Source organism: Salmo trutta, chromosome 8, assembly GCF_901001165.1.
Source record: "Salmo trutta chromosome 8, fSalTru1.1, whole genome shotgun sequence".
NCBI lineage: Eukaryota > Metazoa > Chordata > Actinopteri > Salmoniformes > Salmonidae > Salmo > Salmo trutta.
This window is the reverse complement of record NC_042964.1, coordinates 35,999,288-36,019,092: the sequence shown is the minus strand read 5'-3', so window position 1 is coordinate 36,019,092 and position 19,805 is coordinate 35,999,288. Positions and strand designations below refer to the sequence as shown.

General features: G+C 42.9%; 1 protein-coding gene across 1 annotated transcript; it reads left to right on the top strand.

The window, feature by feature from the left end:
• Window positions 1-1,881: 1,881 nt before the first annotated feature.
• Window positions 1,882-18,903, top strand: LOC115198785 (ethanolamine kinase 1). The gene is made up of 8 exons (XM_029761062.1): window positions 1,882-2,170; window positions 7,012-7,271; window positions 8,078-8,218; window positions 9,166-9,308; window positions 13,538-13,621; window positions 13,945-14,105; window positions 15,402-15,475; window positions 15,953-18,903. Exons 1-8 carry the CDS (start codon window positions 2,024-2,026, stop codon window positions 16,023-16,025), a joined length of 1,083 nt encoding a protein of 360 aa, XP_029616922.1. The 5' UTR covers window positions 1,882-2,023; the 3' UTR covers window positions 16,026-18,903.
• The last annotated feature ends 902 nt before the right edge of the window (window positions 18,904-19,805 follow it).

The following is a 19,805-nucleotide window of genomic DNA, read 5'->3' as shown; positions in this document are numbered from 1 at the left end:
CGACCCATTTCTCTGTTTATATCAATGATGTCGCTCTTGCTGCTGGTGATTCTCTTATCCACCGCTACACAGACGACACCATTCTGTATACATCTGGCCCTTCTTTGGACACTGTGCTAACAAACCTCCAAACGATCTTCAATGCCATACAACACTCCTTCCGAGGCCTCCAACTGCTTTTAAATGCAAGTAAAACTAAGTGCATAAACTTCAACCGATTGCTGCCCGCACCCTCCCGCCCAACTAGCATCACTAATCTGGACGGTTCTGACTTAGAAAATGTGGACAACTACAAATACCTTGGTGTCTAGTTAGACTGTAAACTCTCCTTCCAGACTCACATTAAGCATCTCCAATCCAAAATTAAATCTAGAATCGGCTTCCTATTTCACAACAAAGCCTCCTTCACTCATGCTGCCAAACATACCCTCGGAAAACTGACTATCCTACCAATCCTTGACTTCGGCGATGTCATTTACAAAAGAGCCTCCAACACTCTACTCAGCAAATTGGATGCAGTCTATCACAGTGCCACCCGTTTTGTCACTAAAGCCCCATATACTACCCACCTGTAACGCTCGTCGTTCGAAGGAGAAGTGGACCAAAGCGCAGCGTGGTAAGTGTTCATGATAATTTATTTCAAGAAACACTCAAACAAGAATAACCAAAAGAAACAAATGAAAGCGAACAGTTCTGTCAGGCTCAGAATGCTAAACAGAAAACAACCTCCCACCAACACAGGTGGAAAACAGGCTGCCTAAGTATGATTCCCAATCAGAGACAACGATAGACAGCTGCCTCTGATTGGGAACCACACTCGCCCATAAACAAAGAAACAAAAAACCAAACATAGAGAATAATAATGACCAAACATAGAGAATAATAATGATCTCTACGGTCAGGCCGTGACACCACCACTGCGACCTGTATGCTCTCGTTGGCTGGCCCTCACTACTTATTCATCGCCAAACCCACTGGCTCCAGGTCATCTATAAGTCTATGCTAGGTAATGCCCCGCCTTATCTCAGTTCACTGGTCAACATAGCAACACCCACCCATAGCACGCGCTCCAGCAGGTATATTTCACTGGTCATCCCAAAAGCCAACACTTCCTTTGGCCGCCTTTACTTACAGTTCTCTGCTGCCAATGACTGGAACGAATTGCAAAAATCACTGAAGCTGGGGTCTTATATCTCCCTCTCTAACTTTAAGCATCAGCTGTCATAGCAGCTTACCGATCACTGTACCTGTACACAGCCAATCTGTAAATAGCACACCCAACTACCTCACCCCCACATTATTACTTACCCTCTTGCTCTTTTGCACCCCAGTATCTCTACTTGCACATCATCATCTGCACATCCATCACTCCAGTGTTAATGCTAAATTGTAATTATTTTGCCTCTATGGCCTATTTATTGCCTACCTCCCACTCTTCTACATTTGCACACACTGTACATAGATTTTTTGTATTGTGCTATTGACTGTACGTTTGATTATGTGTAACTCTGTGTTGTTTGTTTTTGTCGCACTGCTTTACTTTATCTTGGCCAGGTCGCAGTTGTAAATGAGAACTTGTTCTCAACTGGCCTACCTGGTTAAACTAACGTGAAAAAATAAAATTTAAATAAATATGGAATCATGCCTTTAAAACTGGCTGGCATTCCTTTAACAAACATACAGTGCAGATAAGGTTCAAAATCATTTTTTTATACAATAAAATAAAGGTAAAATAAAAATATGTTCACAGCACTGGCGAACCATGTTTGACTAACTCCCTTACCAAAATGGCTGACCTTTTAGACCATCATAAGAAGGTTGATGGCGATTCGTGAGTCACAAATTTCCCAGCATGCACTGCAAATCAGGTTTTTTTTATTTTTATGGGTGGGATTTTCTGAGAGGCGTTGCAGCACTAGAAGCGAGTAGTCTTTTAACCGCCGCAGCCAAGAAATAGTTCATACAAACGCATTTGCAGCCGCATACAGTGAACTTCTTGTCAATTTAGCCGGAACCTTTCATTATGGCCAACTACATTCACGTACCCGACGAGGCGCCCGCTGTACCCAAAATAGATGTCACATTAGACGAGAACGATTACAGATCTGGTGCATTGAGACTGATCAAGGAACTGAGACCGTTCTGGAAACCATCCGAGGTCAAAATGAAGGTATTACATTTGTCACATTCGACGTATTATTTTCTAATATGTTTCTACGATGACCGTAAGAGACTAGTCAGTCGTCATCTGTCGCATACTGCTTACCAGGCAGCTATTACATAATTTTGAAACTGGAGTGTTGCGCCTTTTTAAATAGAAGCTGCGTCAACTTGCTAGCTAGCAACAGTGTAGCATTCAAGCCAGCGGATTGACGGATGAATAGAGGCAGTGGAATTCATAGGCCTCTTGCTTGACGTAGTTTGCATGATCTAGTAAGATCAGTAACTCACTGTGTGTTCTGTATCACATCAAGAGATTGCAACAAAGCATCTATCAAATTCAAGGATATTATAGGCGTCACCAGGTACAAAACACACTTGGCCAGGTTTAGTAGTTTACAAATAGCTAGCTATGCATTTGATCTGGTGCCAATTTTCTTATGTCTTTGTAATATTAAGTGCCATTCTACGATTTCAAGACAACTTCCAGGCATCTATGATCATGAGTAGTGGGACTGGTTGCCAAGTAACGTTAACTCAACTCCAACAAGGAGCTGAGCGCAGACTAGATCTCGAAAACCCTTAAGCCACATTACATTCGCCCACATTTGGCGCCCGTGTAAACTACAATCCGACGCTGTGTTTTAACGTTTAAAACGTCAACCATCGCATTCGAAACGGTTTTCGAAACATTGTGTTATACCCCTTGTCTTTATGTCAGCGAGAAATAAACGTTAAAATAAAAACGATTGCTACTTACTGTAGCAGTTTTGCACAAGTCCATTCAATGCTTGCCTCCAGTTGACGAACTACACTTCCTCTCCTGTTAGCTTACACACGGGTATTCGGTGCACGCTGGATGGCTAATTAGCACAGGTGGCGACGTCTTCCGTCTGTCTTCCGTAAACAAGCGCTGTAACATGGAGATATGGCCGTGTGGGTACACTAACCCTATAAAGGTGTATCGTAATTTATCTATATTCAGTACTCGCTGATATGAAAGATATGTTCCTTATCTTTCCAAAACAGTACCGCAGTAACTATGTGTGTTATTGTTTATAGTAAGAGTCGGGGCTCTTGAAGATGCACTATGCAGAAATCGCTCTGCCATTTCCTGGTTGTTGACAAAACAAGCACGTATTCATTGTACCATCTAAACCGCTGTGAAATATATTGGTGTACAAAAGGAAAAAACCGGAAGCATAGAAATAGCGCACACAGAACAGATCTACCGCTTCTTAGACTTGCTTTCAATAACACTGACCGATCTATAACGCACATTCTGTGTGGGTCGCCCAAAAAGCTGCATATTGCAGCAAATATCACCTATCACCAATAGGCACTAAGGTAGTTAGTGTCTATGAATGAGGTAAGCATAATTTTTATTTTTTATTCACCTCTGACTCTTTTGATACTTTGATGCATTGATACTTCAAAAATGCAAATTCTTAAACCCTGTACCAACTGATAATGTAATAACTGCCAATAAAGTAATGGGTTCCTAGTAATTGTATATTTTGCATTTATAATGTAATAAATGCTGATAATTTAATAAATATGCTGAACACAACGTAATAGTTTTGGCTCATTATGCATTGATTATTACATTATAAAGTGGGCAAATAATGTTTTTATCAATCGTGTACTGACTTGAACCAATAATGTAATCACAACCTAAAATCACTCTTAAAGCTGCAATATGTCACTTTTTGGCAACCTGACTAAATTCACATAGAAATGTGATTTCTTTGGATCTGTTATTCTCATTGAAAGTGCACTTTTTCTATGCTTTCTGTACTTAAGTTTTGTTTTTGATTATTTTACTTTCAGTTTACTTACACCAGCTTCAAACAGCTGAAAATACCAAATCAATTTTGGTAATGGAAAATATATTTCACAGTGGCTTAGATGGTACAATGACTCTACACTATATGTGCTTGTTTTGTCACATTAAGTGAATTATTCGATTTTTAGCAACCAGGAAAGGGTGGAGAGATTAATGTATAGTGCACCTTTTTATAGGAAAATGTCAATTTTTCCACTTCATATTCATCATCTCCAACACCACCCCATCAACATATGTGAAAATATTATTTTAACCAATTATGAGTAGGCATTGTCTACTAATTGGCTGATGTCATTGGAAACACATCTTCCTATATTTTTTTTACTACAAAATGTAGAAATGCACAAGTTTCACATTCAGAACGTATTCAGACCCTTTCCCCTTTTCCACATTTTGGTACGTTACAGCCGTATTCCAAAATGTATTAAAACATTTTTTTTACACACAATAACCCATAATTACAAAGCGAAAACAGGTTTTTAGAAATTTGTGCAAATTTATAAAAACACATTTAAAAAATAACCTTATTTACAAATGTATTCAACCTTTTGCTATGAGACTCAAAATTGAGCTCAGGTACATCCTGTTTCCATTGATCTTTCTTGAGATGTTTCTCAAACTTGATTGGAGTCTACCTGTGGTAAATTCAATTGATTGGACATGATTTGGAAAGGCACACACCTGTCTATATAAGATCCCCACAGTTGACAGTGCATGTCAGAGCAAAAACCAATCCATGGGGTTGAAGGATTTGTCCCATAGAGCTCCGAGACAGGATTGTGTTGAGGGACAGCTCTGGGGGAGGGTACCAAAACATTTCTACAGCATTGAAGGTCCCAAGAACACAGTGGCCTCCATCATTCTTAAATGGAAGAAGTTTGGAACCACCAAGACTACCTAGAGCTGGCCGCTGGCCAAACTGAGCAATCGGGGGAGAAGGACCTTGGTCAGGGAGGTGACCAAGAACCCGATGGTCACTCTGACAAAGCTGCAGAGTTACTCTGTGGAGATGGTTCTCCCATCTCCACAGAGAGGGTTCTTCCAAGGATGGTTGTTCTTCTGGATCCGGACAACCATCTCTGCAGCACTTCACCAATCAGGCCTTTATGGTAGAGTGGCCAGACGGAAGCCACTCCTCAGTAAAAGGCACATGACAGCCCGCTAAAGGACTCTGGCTATGAGAAACAAGATTCTCTGGTCTGATGAAACCAAGATTGAACTCTTTGGCCTGAATGCCAAGCGTCTCGTCTGGAAGAAACCTGGCACCATCCCTACAGTGAAACATGGTGGTGGCAGCATCATGCAGTGGGGTTGTTTTTCAGCAGCAGGGACTGGGAGACTAGTCAGAATTGAGGTAAAGATGAACGGAGCAAAGTACAGAGATCCTTGATGAAAACCTGTTCCAGAGCGCGCAAGACCTCAGTCTGGGGTGAAGGTTCACCTTCTAACTGGACAACGACCCTAAGCACACAGCCAATACAACACAGGAGTGGCTTCGGGACAAGTCTCTGAATGTCCTTGAGTGGCCCAGCCAGAGCCCGGACCCGAACCAGATCCAACATTTCTGGAGAGACCTGAAAATAACTGTGAAGCAACACTCCCCATCCAACCTGACAGAGCTTGAGAGGATCTGTAGAGAAGAATGGGAGAAACTCCCCAAATACAGGTATGTCAAGCTTGTAGTGTCATACCCAAGAAGACTTGAGGATATAATCGCTACCAAAGGTGCTTCAACAAAGTACTGAGTAGGGTCTGAATACTTATGTAAATGTGAGATTTCTTTCTTTTTTTATAATACATTTGCAAAGAATTGTGTAAACATGTTTTTGCTTTGTTATTATGGGGTTTTGTGTGTAGATTCATGAGGGGAAAAAACGACTTAATCCAGTCCGAGTTTCTCCTGGGCTCTGTGTGATTTTAAAGTTGGGCTAGTGTAAATGGTGAACACACTTTTTTGAGAAAGGAAACATAGCCTAGTTGGCAATTTGCATCAGGACATCGAGTTTTCCATTAACTGGTCTTATGACCCACTAGTCATGTGGTTTGTTCATGGCAAACTTTTACTAACCCACCACACAGGTTTACACCACCTAGCTTATGTAAACAAGTCTGTCATGCATGCTGATTGTTAAACGGGCGGTAGCATAAGACTTAGTGACCATACAAGAGCGGCACAATTGGGGCAATTTCAGTTTCCTCCTCCTAAATAAAAGCATAACTAAAGGGGGGGAGTGGTTGTCTTGATGAACACAGAATGGGGGTGTGGTTTCTCTATGTAAACACAGCGTTGTGGGCAGGGTAGACACACACACACACACACACACACACACACAACCACCCTGCCTATTTTCATTCACAAAGCAAGGACTCAGCACATGCCAGCCATGGCTTGCTCTTGCAAAATAAAATTCCGGACATGCCTCTACGCTCATGGTCAATCCCTGATAGTGTATACGATCAGGGGTGGAATGCCTGCCCCCCTCCCCCCACAGAAATGTTCCAGTTTTCATTGGGGATGAAAACAACCATTGGGTTTAAACCCACCCAGACAATTCCTCTTTTCCATCAATGCATTCTGGGGTCCTTTGTTTTTCCATCAGATCCGAAATCAATTGACAACCTATAAAAGGAACCATAGAATTCAGTCCCAAGGATGAAAATGATACTACAGTAGGTGGCAGGATGCTGTGTGTGGATGGTAGAGGTCCAGAGGACCGCGCTTGTAGACATATTAGTATTTAGAAATGTCCTCGTCTGTAGTATTAATAGAAATACGATAAAGCTGAAGTCTACTGTACCTGTAGTATAGGATACCTATAGTAAATCGGCTATATAATAGGGGCCTATAGCCATCCCTGTTATGAAATCCTGCATGACTTGACATAAGCCTATGAATAACTGAGTGAATTGTCCTAAATGTATATATTTATTTTATATTGAGGCATTGGATGCGATGATGATGCCCAATTGCAATAATTTGTCTATCATTCATCTTTTCCTCTCAGTTCTTCACAGATGGAATCACCAATAAGTTGCTGGGCTGCTACGTGGGCGGGGTCATGCAGGATGTAGTCCTGGTGCGTATCTATGGCAACAAGACAGAGCTGTTTGTGGACCGGGAGAACGAGGTGAAGAGTTTCCGGACGCTCCACGCACACCGCTGCGCCCCGCGGCTCTACTGTACCTTCAACAACGGCCTCTGCTATGAGTTCCTACAGGGCCAGGCACTGGAACCCGAACACATCCGCAGCCTGCCCATGTCCAGGTACAGCAACAGAAAGCCCACCGCGTTGAGTACAACTTGTTGAACCAAGAGCACTCTTAGTCTATCCTAAATCTTTGAGATAACCACACCCTCCCCCATTGCCTACCCTGTCTCCCCCCCCCCCCCCCCCCCCCCCCCTTAGGTTTGGATAGAAAAGAGTAGAAACTCTGAGCTATCCTACCAGGCCCTAATCTTAGAAGAACTACTCCCACATAAAACACCCAGTGCTCTACATACACCACACCGTTTGAATTCATGTTCAGGAGAAACCACAGTACACCTGCACTTCTTTACACATTCCATAATCTTCGGCATTGTCATGTAAGGTGTGGTGCTTCTGTGAACCTAATATATGGGTGAGTCAGTATGGTAAGGTAATGTGAGTTGTTCCCTTGAGGAACATTACTAACAGTAGAAACATGGGACATAGACAGACAGCTACAGGTCAGGAGTGTGATTGAAAGCTCATCCTGGCTCTATGGTTACAGAACCATTCTTTAGCTAAAGCCCAACCGCTCCAGGGCTATGCATTCAGTTCACACGTGTCCAATATCGGGTACACCGATGTACATAGACAAATATAGCCTCACCCGTAGGTGTAAACTCACCTTAAGCTTAGTGAGTTGACAGTCTTGGGGTTTCTCCTATGACCTGACTTTCATTAAATTCTGGAATTCTTTACAAATATGGCCTCTAGTGTATAAGCTAGTACTGAAGTAAGGGTTTTACGGTCTTGGCCTCAAGAATTTGGTCCCTCCTCTCAAAACCCCTTATCGCCAACTCACATCGCTTCCACCACCCTACAGGCTCATCGCGAGGCAGCTGGCTAAGTACCATGCCATCCATGCTCACAACGGATGGGTGCCCCAGTCAGACCTGTGGCTGACAATGGGCAAGTACTTCGCCCTGGTGCCCAAGTTCTTCCAAGACCCAGAGATGAACATGAGGTGAGTGGTGTCGATAAAGAAAGGAACTGGGTCCCAATATCCAGACCTGCATGGTACGGGGGTATGAAGGCCTGTGTTGGCGTATTCATGCCATGCACACTGAATAGTATGCTAGTTGAGCTATTGGGACGTAGTTGAGGTCTAGATAGGAGGACTGCGTTATCTTTGTAGGGACACATGATATCTGGAGGTTTCTCGTCAATACCTTTTTAAGGTTATAAAACTGTTATTATTGATGCTTGAATATTTTGCCTCCACCTATTTCCTACTTTATGACTCATTAACGTGGCCAGGAGTTTTTCTAGGTAAGGTCTGTTTACATAGTGATGAGGAAACTCCCCGGGGCTCTAGTCTTGAACTTTCCGCCAAGAAGCTCTTGAATGGAACACTAGAGTTATACGAGAGATGCTTGTCCTGTGACCCCTGGCATGCCTGAGCGATTGCACAGTGAGCGTCTGCCATTCCTCACATTTGCTTCACCAGGTGTGTTTACCTGAAGAGGACGAGCCCCCTGTCACTCAAACCACACCCACTATTCATGAACAATATGTACCGTTGCCTAGTTAAATAAATAAATACTGTCCAGTTTTAGTTCGGGACCGTTTTAATAAAGCCATGTGGATTGGAGATTATGCACTATGCTTGGAGTTTCAAGCCTTTACAAGACTCCTATGCAGTCGTAGTTTATTGATCTGAGATTACGTATTGATGAGTTTACTCTTGACTGATGTCAGTTCTTCTAGTAGATTCCAACCCTCTTCTTTTATTGGTCCGATATGGAACAATAATACTGTACCCCCGAGATTGCGCAACACCTCTACTTCTTTCCCTGTGTACTTCTGTAATCGCTCTCTCTCCCCCCGTCTCTCTCCAATTCTCTCTCTTTATCTCTGCCTCTTTCGCTCTCTTTCCTTTCTACCTCCACCCTCTACGTCCTCCATCCCCAGGTTAAACAGTGAGGTGCCTAGTCGAAGGCGACTGAGGGAAGAGATGGTGTGGATGCAGCAGAGTCTGTCTGTGCTGGGCTCTCCTGTAGTCCTCTGCCACAACGACCTGCTGTGTAAGAACATAATCTATAATCAGCAAGGAGGTGAGTTTCACCCTGCATGCCCAAACATACTGCACTGCACCTAGCCACTATTGCACTGTCCACCACTACCCAGTCACAGGTAGGCCTGATTTCATATACTGCACCAGAGTTTGGGGTCAATTCCATTTTTAAATTGAGTCGATTCAGGAAGTCGACTGAAATTGCAATTCTGATTTTCCACATTGAAGAGAAATGAGGAGAAATTGAATTTTAGTTTAGTTCTGGAGTTAAAATAGATTTGAGGCACTGCACTACTGCTCTGCACGGCATTATCTCAGTCACAAGCCACAAACCACAGGAAGGACTGACCATAGTGTTCAGTAGGTAAACATTTTGAGAGAACATTCTGAAACAGAGGAGGTATGAAGTACCCAAACTTGTTAAATTGGCTTATTTTGGTTTCTGTTTCCAAGTGTTTTCTCCTGTTTTGCTCAACTGAACAGGGCCTTGGCTTTAGTGCATCTTGTGTAGCCAACTACCATCACAGAGCCAACAGGCTTTGCCCATCATGGTCATGCTAGCTAAGGGTGGGAAGGGAGGGAGCTCCGTAGTCCATTTCAATTTTTATCAATACATGTTTTTATTTGTGGTTCTTTGGGAATGCTGTTTTGTTTGTGTTGTGAATGCCTTTGGTACTAACGGCCGCCCGTGTACAAAGCGGATGCAAGTAGAAATGGTCTCAGACCAGACTAGACCCGCCAGGTGGCCAATGGTTCCAGAGGGAGTGGCGGGTGCTTTTACCGGAGGGTGGAGGAGGAGCATTCTTACCTGAGGCTAAGGTGGGGGAGAGGGATTCAGCTGATTTTTACCTGAGAAAACATGGGAATGAGGGAGAGCGCTGTCTACCCCATCGCTGATATGTTCGGCGAGGGGCGGGGTGATCTCACAGCTCGTGTCCAGCTTTTCTCTCCTAAGAGTGACAGGCGGGAGCGGCTGGCCATCCAGAGGGAGGGTTGACAGACCCACTTCAGAGCACACCAATGTTCTACGCCACAGCTCTCAGCTCAGAGCAGCAGTAGGGCCTATCTCACTCCTTTCACTCAGTGACTGACCGCTCTGTGTTAGCTAGCTCAGTGCACCATTTGTTTTTATTACTTTCACTCCGTGACTGACGGCCCTTGCAGTGCTAGCTCTTTACCATACTGTTATCCAATCCAGTGCTAGCTCTTTACCATACTGTTATCCAATCCAATGCTAGCTCTTTACCATACTGTTATCCAATCCAATGCTAGCTCTTTACCATACTGTTATCTAACCCAGTGCTAGCTTTTTACCATACTGTTATCCAATCCAATGCTAGCTCTTTACCATACTGTTATCCAACCCAGTGCTAGCTTTTTACCATACTGTTATCCAACCCAGTGCTAGCTCTTTACCACACTGTTATCCAACCCAGTGCTAGCTCTTTACCATACTGTTATCCAACCCAGTGCTAGCTCTACCATACTGTTATCCAACCCAGTGCTAGCTTTTTACCATACTGTTATCCAACCCAGTGCTAGCTTTTTACCATACTGTTATCTAACCCAGTGCTAGCTCTTTACCATACTGTTATCCAATTCAATGCTAGCTCTTTACCATACTGTTATCCAACCCAGTGCTAGCTCTTTACCATACTGTTATCCAACCCAGTGCTAGCTCTTCACCATACTGTTATCTAACCCAGTGCTAGCTCTTTAACATACTGTTATCTAACCCAGTGCTAGCTCTTTACCACACTGTTATCTAACCCAGTGCTAGCTTTTTACCATACTGTTATCTAACCCAGTGCTAGCTCTTTACCACACTGTTATCTAACCCAGTGCTAGCTTTTTACCATACTGTTATCTAACCCAGTGCTAGCTCTTTACCATACTGTTATCTAACCCAGTGCTAGCTCTTTACCACACTGTTATCTAACCCAGTGCTAGCTTTTTACCATACTGTTATCTAACCCAGTGCTAGCTCTTTACCATACTGTTATCTAACCCAGTGCTAGCTCTTTACCATACTGTTATCTAACCCAGTGCTAGCTCTTTACCATACTGTTATCTAACCCAGTGCTAGCTCTTTACCATACTGTTATCTAACCCAGTGCTAGCTCTTTACCATACTGTTATCCAACCCAGTACTAGACCACACCTGGCTTACTTGGTGACAGGGTAGCTCTTTTCTGTTCAAGCTTCGGCAATAACAAAAAATAATCACTGAAAACATAACTACAGTTAGTGTAGTCAGAGCGCACACAGCTCTTTCAACCACAGTCTCTCAGCGACAGATTTAGTACGGTCTCTCTGTGAGAGCAGAGGGAAGCCTCTTCCTTCCAACAATAACAAAGCAGTTTACCCTCTGAAACTGACTAAATTGAAAGATTAGGGGAACTTGAAACTGAATTAAGATTTTTACAAGAGTCATTTCAGTTCATCCAATAAGAGAGCAGGGTTGTTTGTCTTATTCATCTGAAAAACTGTGTCCTCCCTTTTTTTCCCCCAAGGCCTCATCGCTCTGTTTATCTTTCTGCTCTCAGTCAAGTCAGGTGATGAAGGGAGAGAAGTAGACAAATTCTGCCCCAAGTCCCTGAGACTCAAACCTGTGTTGCTTAGTTTACAACAGGAAGCCACTCAATTATCTCATTTACATAGGAGCAGGGAGGTGTCGTGCCATTAGGTCCCACGTGGACCAATCAGAGTGTCGCTTTGAAGGGGCCTTTTCCGAAAAGGGGGAAGTGTGAGAGACCAAAGGAGAGAGTTGGCAGTTTCTGCAGTTTGTGTGACCGTGGTTGTGTGTGTGAATGTGAGAGAGAGTGTGTCTGTGTCTGTGTGTGTGTGTGTGATGGATGTGAGTTTGCCCAAACCTTTTCGTCTGCTGTACAGGGCTACTAGCCACTGACTGGAGGTGTTCTGTTGTGTCCTGCTAGGACCGCCCGGCGTCCGGTAACCATCTCACGTGTCTTTACTAAGTCAACCTCAGAAACACACACACCAAAACACTCATACACACACTGTATGTCAAACTGTACTGTGACAAACACATTTGGAATTTAGGATGCTTCAACAAGCACTCTTGAATATGACCTGCATAGTAAATCAAATGCTAAAACGATAAAGACCCAAAAGCATTTGAATGGGTATTTTTGTTGTCAGGGAGAGCGCTAAAACAGCTCTTTCTAGTTAGATTTTTGGGGGTAAGGCTTTGTATGTTGACATCACCTCATGTACTGTTTCTTCGCTAGAGGGCAGTGTTGCATCTCTTTACCTCCAACACCACATTCCTTCTGCATGGTGCATCTTTTTCCATCTTTCCACCACAATCACTTTCTCAACGCATGACCTTTCACCAAACCAATTCCTCTGCAAGTTCCACAACGGCATATGAACCAAACTAACCCAATATAAACTTGCCGTGGAAAGTAATATAGATTTCTTACTTTTCTCAATGACGCATTTCGACTCCTTTCATATTCCTCTGTGTATTTATTTCTAACATATCTCACTAACCAAACAACAACTAAACATGTAAAAATGATACATTATTCCTCTGTGTATAATAGGATCTGTGTGAGCTAATTTGTTTGCGAAGCCAATCAGGAGATTTCCTGGAAAAAGTTGATAACGGACTATTATTTGTCTTCTGAATTGGATAATCCAATCCATTTTTCAATCAGACTATATTGGGATTGGGATCACCCCCACTCTTATATAATGGCAGCAAGAATGGAAGTGAAACTGAGAAGGAGAACATAAAATCAATCTCTTTCTGAACTCTATTTTGAAAATATCAGTTCTCGACTTTTTCCAGAGCACTTTGAAATTCAAACTGGGTGGAAGCTGGTCCGACATCTGAATGTCATTTTTTTAGCTAACTCATCTGATTGTTATATAACATGATAACCACTGTCATGACCACGCTAGTCAGAGGAATCAGCTAAAGGACATTTACCTGTTTTGGACCAGGCGAACTGCATGTCTGCATCAACTAGGCCTATATGTCTGTCTATCTGCCCACTTTCTATGTGTCTGCATTTTTATCAACTTCCTTGTCTTTGTTATCTCGACGCATTCTCACTTCCCTTCAAAATGCAAACTCTTACTCCTCAACCCCAGAGGCCTACGGTATTTACAGTAGGCTGTCAGTGAGGCATCAGAACCACTTAGGCTAGAGGGATGGGTTAATAATGCACAGCTTTATCATTTCTAATGTGACTGGTCTCTGTCCTGTACTAAACAAACCTTCCTCTCTGCTCCTTTCAGAAAATGTCAAGTTCATTGACTACGAATACGCTGGGTACAATTACCAAGCCTATGACATTGGGAACCACTTCAATGAATTTGCAGGTAAGAGAGTGTGTGTGTTTTGGGTCACGTTGCCAAGTGCGAATGCTCATTGGTCATTTTAGTAAGTGCTGCGTGTACAGTATCTGTTGTGGTCCTCTGTAGTTCAGTTGGTAGAGCATGGCACTTGCAACGCTAGGATAGTGGGTTCAATCCCCAGGGCCACTTGTAAAATGTGCACTCATGACTGCTTTGGATAAAACCATCTGCTAAATTCCTATTATTATATTATGGTCAGTGTGTTAAGCTTGTTTGGTCATTGTACTAAGCATTTGTGTGTTTGACCTTTTTTACTTAGCGCGTGTGTGTGTGTGTGTCCTGTGTAGGTCTGAATGAGGTGGACTACAGCCACTACCCAGAGCGGAGCTTGCAGCTGCAGTGGCTGCGCTCCTACTTGGAGGCCTATAAGGAACACAAAGGTCAAGGGTCAGAGGTCACTGAGACCGAGGTGGAGGTGCTCTACGTACAGGTCAACCGCTTCTCCCTGGTGAGTTCACTTCTCTTTTTTTGTGTAGTTAATTTGTGGTTTCCACCCAAGACTAAGCTGGCGAACCTTCGTACATTTGTCACATTTTTACTTGAGTTTTGTCTACGAGATGAAGTATTAGACCGACGTTTAGTAAGACTTTGACACAGGGAAGTCAGCCAGTAGCATTCCTAGGTAAAGTTGAAAGGCTCTTTTGAAGCTTTTCAACAGGGAGATCTTCAATGCCAGTCATCTGTCTTTTTGATGTTCGCAGTTCACTGCTCTGCCCTTCAACTTCCCTCTTTCTTCATCCCCTCCGCTCTTCTCCGCTCACTTCTATCAGAGAAACGACACAATGTACCCAACACAAATCAATTGCACAGGGATGTGTGTGTTCGGGCCAATCGCTCAAGGTTAATTGGTTGGGCCTTTAATCAATGGTTAGGGCAGTGTAGTCTATTGTGTTGAACTGTCTCCTCTGGTACCTCGCAGAGATTGTTGTTTCCCTGAACGCGTAGACACATCTAGAAGGCATGTCCCCTGGGAATTGAAAGGCAGTGGAGAACTTTGAAAGAAACACATAGTAGACCTGCAAATGAGAGACAAACGAAGCAGGATAAATGGCTTTGTAAATATTTCTAATTGACTGTTTGCTGTGCAACGGAAGTGCAGTACTGCTAATTTATCAGAGTACTTTACACTACAGCTCAGCTGAAGAAAGTTCCAAAGCGTTTGAATAGCAATAGAAGCGTTAACACTGCTTTCAAAGATCAAAGGAGGGACCATACTAGACCGACTAATTTAAACAATGTCACATAGAGAGAAGTGACCTTGCAAACGTATTGAAAACGAATGAGAAGAGTTAAGCCTTGTTATGGACAATAGAGTCCCTGGGGTTATTATCCATACATTAGCTATACATGGCGGTAGGGCTGCAAATCCATAGGCTAAACAAACAGCAAAAGAAGCTTGCTGTACCGGTTTTGAAGTAGGGAGACTCGATAGCATGCTCCTTGGCGACTTCCAGTACGATCTAGAATTCTGATTTTGCACAGTCAACAGTAGCACCCTCCTGGGTGAATATCCCAACTCCACCTGAGACTGGTCCCTACCTCCTCCTTTGGTAACTACAGTTACTGAAGATAGACGTGGTAGACTCGGTTTCTGCAGTAGACAACACCTTTGTTGGTTGTTACTATGGGCTTTGTCATGTTTGGCGTGACAATGGTGTTAAAGATTTCCATTCCAGTCAGGACTATGAACACTGACCCACATTTAATAACATGACTATCTCCCATTCTTTCCCCCTCTCTTCAGGCATCTCATTTCTTCTGGGGCCTATGGGCTCTGATTCAGGCAGAGTTCTCCACCATTGATTTTGACTTCCTGGGGTAAGTGGCTTCAAAAATGTAGGTTTTGATCCAGAGACAAGTCGAGAGCTTGGCACTATAAGGTTCTGTCTGCAAAAATATGCTTCTGAGATAATTGGCTGTAGAGTTCCGAACCCTCATTGGTTTGAATGGCGTCAGCAATTTTTCTATTGTATTCATTTCAACTTGCATTGGGGTGTTTAGAGTACTATATAGTTAGAGAACAATGACCAGAACCAGGCTCTGTCAGGAACAAAATGTTGTCTGAAATGCAGATGGAACGTTATAGTCCCAAGCTCTCAAAGACATGACATTACAGCCCTAGTAGATATAGCATATTTATAGTTTCTGTAATAATGTTATGTTGAGTACTTTGTTTCACTCTGAATGACCTTCTGATGTTATGCCCTTATGCAGCATCTTGTTTTCTTATGATATATTGTCACTGACTGGATATTGTGTTACTAACGTTGACGTACATTGGCTCGCTCGTTTCAGATACGCAGTCCTTCGCTTCAGCCAGTATTTCAAGATGAAGCCAGAGGTTGCAGCGCTGAACTTTCCAGAATAAAAGTCCTCCCTATCTGGTCCTCATGTCCATCGTAGAGTGCCCTCTAGGGGGTGTCGGAAAGAAGACCCGGAGAGAGCCTAGTCCACACTTCCTGTGGATTTCATTCGGCACTCACTAGAGACTCATAGAACCCTATGGGAACTTTTAGAACTCATAGAACTCGATGGGAACTTATAGAACTCATAGAACCCTATGGGAACTTATAGAACTCATAGGACCCTATGGGAACTTGTAGAACTATATTAGAACTCCTAGAACCCTATGGGAACGTATAGAACTATATGAGAACTCATAGAACCCTATGGGAACTTATAGAACTCCTAGAACCCTATGGGAACTTATAGAACTATATGAGAACTCATAGAACCCTATGGGAACTTATAGAACTATATGAGAACTCATAGCTGTTAGAAACCATGACTCGCCATCCATTGACACTCCACAGGGCCAATTCCATAGCATCACTGCTACAGACAGATCCCTTCCTAGCTCGCTATAGAAGCCTAGAACCATGCACTTCTTCATAAAGACGAAAGTCTTTTAAGACCCAGTCCTCCAAAATGTCTAAATATGCAAGGGAAAGAAAGAGCACGATCATGGCTTTTTTTGTTGTTAAGAACAACCAAATGAAAACGGTGTCACGTAAAATATGGTGAATTCAGTGTGACATTCCAGTAGCATCTCTCACCCCAGTCTGTGCCCGCCCACAGGGGTAACTCACAACAGGGGAGACCTGGACCAACTCTGTAACTTGTCTCCTGTGTTGTGCTGCTGACTGACTGGGAATATTAGTGTGTGTGGGCTCACTCTGAGCCATTCCTATTGGATATATACATCTCTTGTCTGGGCTAACTCACTTTTTGTTTTATCATGTAACCTCATGGGGTAGTTGCATTTGGCTAGACTCAACCTAACTGAAAGGCACTTTCAATGGAGAGTTGGTGTTCAATGGTGTCACCATTGGAAGTGATTTTTAGTCAAGGAGTATAGGCTTAAGCTGGTATATTGTTGCCTGGCTACCCATCCACATCACTCCGGCCAACTGAAGTTTCTTCTCCATGATGAGTGTGGATTTGCTTCCCTCCCTGATGATTTCTAGGATGTGAACACATTCTGACCGTTCTGATTGGTCCCAGAAACTGATGGGTTGGGCCAGAGCCGGCCTACATGGATGACGTTATCAACTTTGATACTCTGGTTAGATTTTGTTAGACGATCCGATCGCTGTTGAGTTTGTTTCGTACAACGCCCCTCATTTTGAAGTCACACAAACAACTTCTAGGATGGCAGTTTCAGACAATGTATGTAGGGATCGATAGAGCAGCGGAATTAAATTCAAGGCGAGTTGTCTGACAAGGTTTAGTTCAACTATCTGTGAGAACTGAGGTAAGACCTATGATTGGAGGACCAATGGCTTTGGTAGTGAGTGTCTTTGAAAGTATAGTGCTTCATGTCTTCATTTGTTTATAATGTATGCGCTGCTTGGTTCTAGAAGTTTTTTACGACAAAGTTGATCTAATAGGTAAAAACCAACCTACACCAAAGTGCTGATCTTTTTTGCTTGTACATAATTGCACATTGTATTTTTCCATTTAGAAATAATGATATTGATCATGTACAATATTTACCTTTTAAAGTGCAGTTTTATACCTATTTAAGTGATAATCTGTTTTCTGACTGGGAGGTCTTGGAGAGTATGTTAGGAGTGTGTTAAAACAGATTCGACGTTAGTCAGGGCAGGTCTGTGCTGTCACTGCAAGACGCCTGGATGAAGAGACCTCTTGATAGGCTGCTGAAATAGCACCCTATTCCCTACATAGTGCACTACTTTTGACATGGGGCGCTGGTCAGCAGTGTATAGGGAATAGGGTGCTATTTCGGATGCAGACACTGTATTTTCCATTCCTACTCACCACTTCCATGACAACGGTTATCAGTCTGCAGACTTGCAGCCGTGGTCCTAGGGGGTGCTAGCACCCGTGAGAACCGCATTTCAAGGCACCTTTCAGGAAGCGGCTGCGAGTCTACAGACCGCTCCTGACCTGTGCAGCCCTCTACATGTTAAGTGAACCTCATCTACTATAGCGAAGAAACCACCAACTGGGAAGTCAGCTAGGCATTACGGTATATGCCTGTCTTAACTCTGTTCACTTTTTTTTTTGAGCATGCCTTTTATTTTGATGTGGCTTTGTTTTAATTATAATCAAGATGTCTGAGATGGTAGGTCTGTGTTCCTTCACTGGGAAATGGAGGACGGGTCAGAAATTGGTTGTTGTTGATCAGATCCTAACTTGAGAGATGTTGTGCGTTAAGTTACTCAACTTTTGTGAAAGTTCTCTACTGACACCTGTGCATGGATTTAGGAAAAGGTTTGTTTTACACTTGACTCAAGTTAGGTTTGTGTTGTCCTCGTCCGTAGACCTTGCCATGTTTTTAACCACACAGGGTGCACAAGTAGTGCTGAAATACAACTGTCAAATTGTACAGCTGTAGCCTACACACGTCCGCTATAATGTTAAACAGGAATCATAAAAACACTTCGTAACGCAAGTCTGTTTCCCTGTTGAGTTTCATTCTGAAATGAACTAAAAAAAACAATACTTTCAGCTTACTCAATACTGGTCTGCTTCTTTAAAACTTGTATAAATGCTCTATTCTTATTTCTTCTCTGACATTTGTAGCATATGTGTATATGTACATTTCAAAATCAAATGTAATATCTTTGCTTCAACTGTCAAATGTGAACGACTGTACATAGTTTTCTTTTCTAAACATTGCTCTAACATGAAGTAGTCTTTTTTGTTTAACTGTGAAATAATCTAACTTTTTGAATACTGTACACAAGTGCTGTGAAAGGAGATTAAAGTCTATTACCCTGTCCTGTTTCTTTTTTATATTTTTAAATATGCACCTCTGGTAATATTTAGTCTGTTTGAGTACTCCAAGCTGGAAGTATTTGCCTGTTAACCACAGATCTACCACAAGGTTACCAGGAGATGGCGCCAAACGTGATGAAATGAAAGGCCAAGCGTTGTTGCGTTGTACAGGTAACTGGCAAAATAAAAACACTTGAGTAAATGAGGGATATAAAGTGTGGCTCAGTTGGATGTGGGTTGTGGGTTTTATTCCCACTGGGGACCAGTATGAAAAATGAACTCACTACTGTAAGTTGCTCTGGATAAGAGAGTCTGCTAAAGTACAGTGTCTATAGGAAACAGGTGTGGTTCCTGAGGTAAATGAGCAATCGACATCCCACGTTTAAGAATGCCCAGTTATTATATTGGCAACCATGGCTTGAAGAAGAGATCTCATTGACTTTTAAAGAGGGGTCTCAAAGGAGCATAGGGGGTTGTGTGTGTGTGTCACCAGATCTCAGCCCAATTTAACACTTATGAGAGATTCTGGAGCGGCGCCTGGGACAGTTTCCACCATCAACAAAACGCCAAATTGAATTTTTCGTAGAATCTTTTTGTAGAATCTCTGCCAAGGCGGTTGATGCTGTTCTGGCAACTCGTGGTGGCCTAACGGCCTATTGTTTTTTATTTTGGCAGTTGCCTGTATTTAGTTGATCTGTACAAGTGGATGGTGCCCATTTGAATGAACAATCCATCATGTGAGTTTGTGTACATGGTCCCTCGGTCCTTGACGCAAAAGCAGTTTTGAAATATGCATCCGATTCCAGGGCTATAGACCCCTACAGAATGACTGAGTGGGAGGCTATATGCCACAGCGTTATGGAAATGCGCACGATATTTTCGAACAACAATTTTGAGAGCAGCC

Bases quoted from the DNA above. Each gene is read 5' to 3' on its own strand.
- LOC115198785 (XM_029761062.1), top strand. From the start codon at position 2,024: ATGGCCAACTACATTCACGTACCCGACGAGGCGCCCGCTGTACCCAAA. The intron at 7,272-8,077 runs GTACAGCAACAG...ACCACCCTACAG, and splicing joins CGCAGCCTGCCCATGTCCAG to GCTCATCGCGAGGCAGCTGG. The intron at 9,309-13,537 runs GTGAGTTTCACC...TGCTCCTTTCAG, and splicing joins AATCTATAATCAGCAAGGAG to AAAATGTCAAGTTCATTGAC.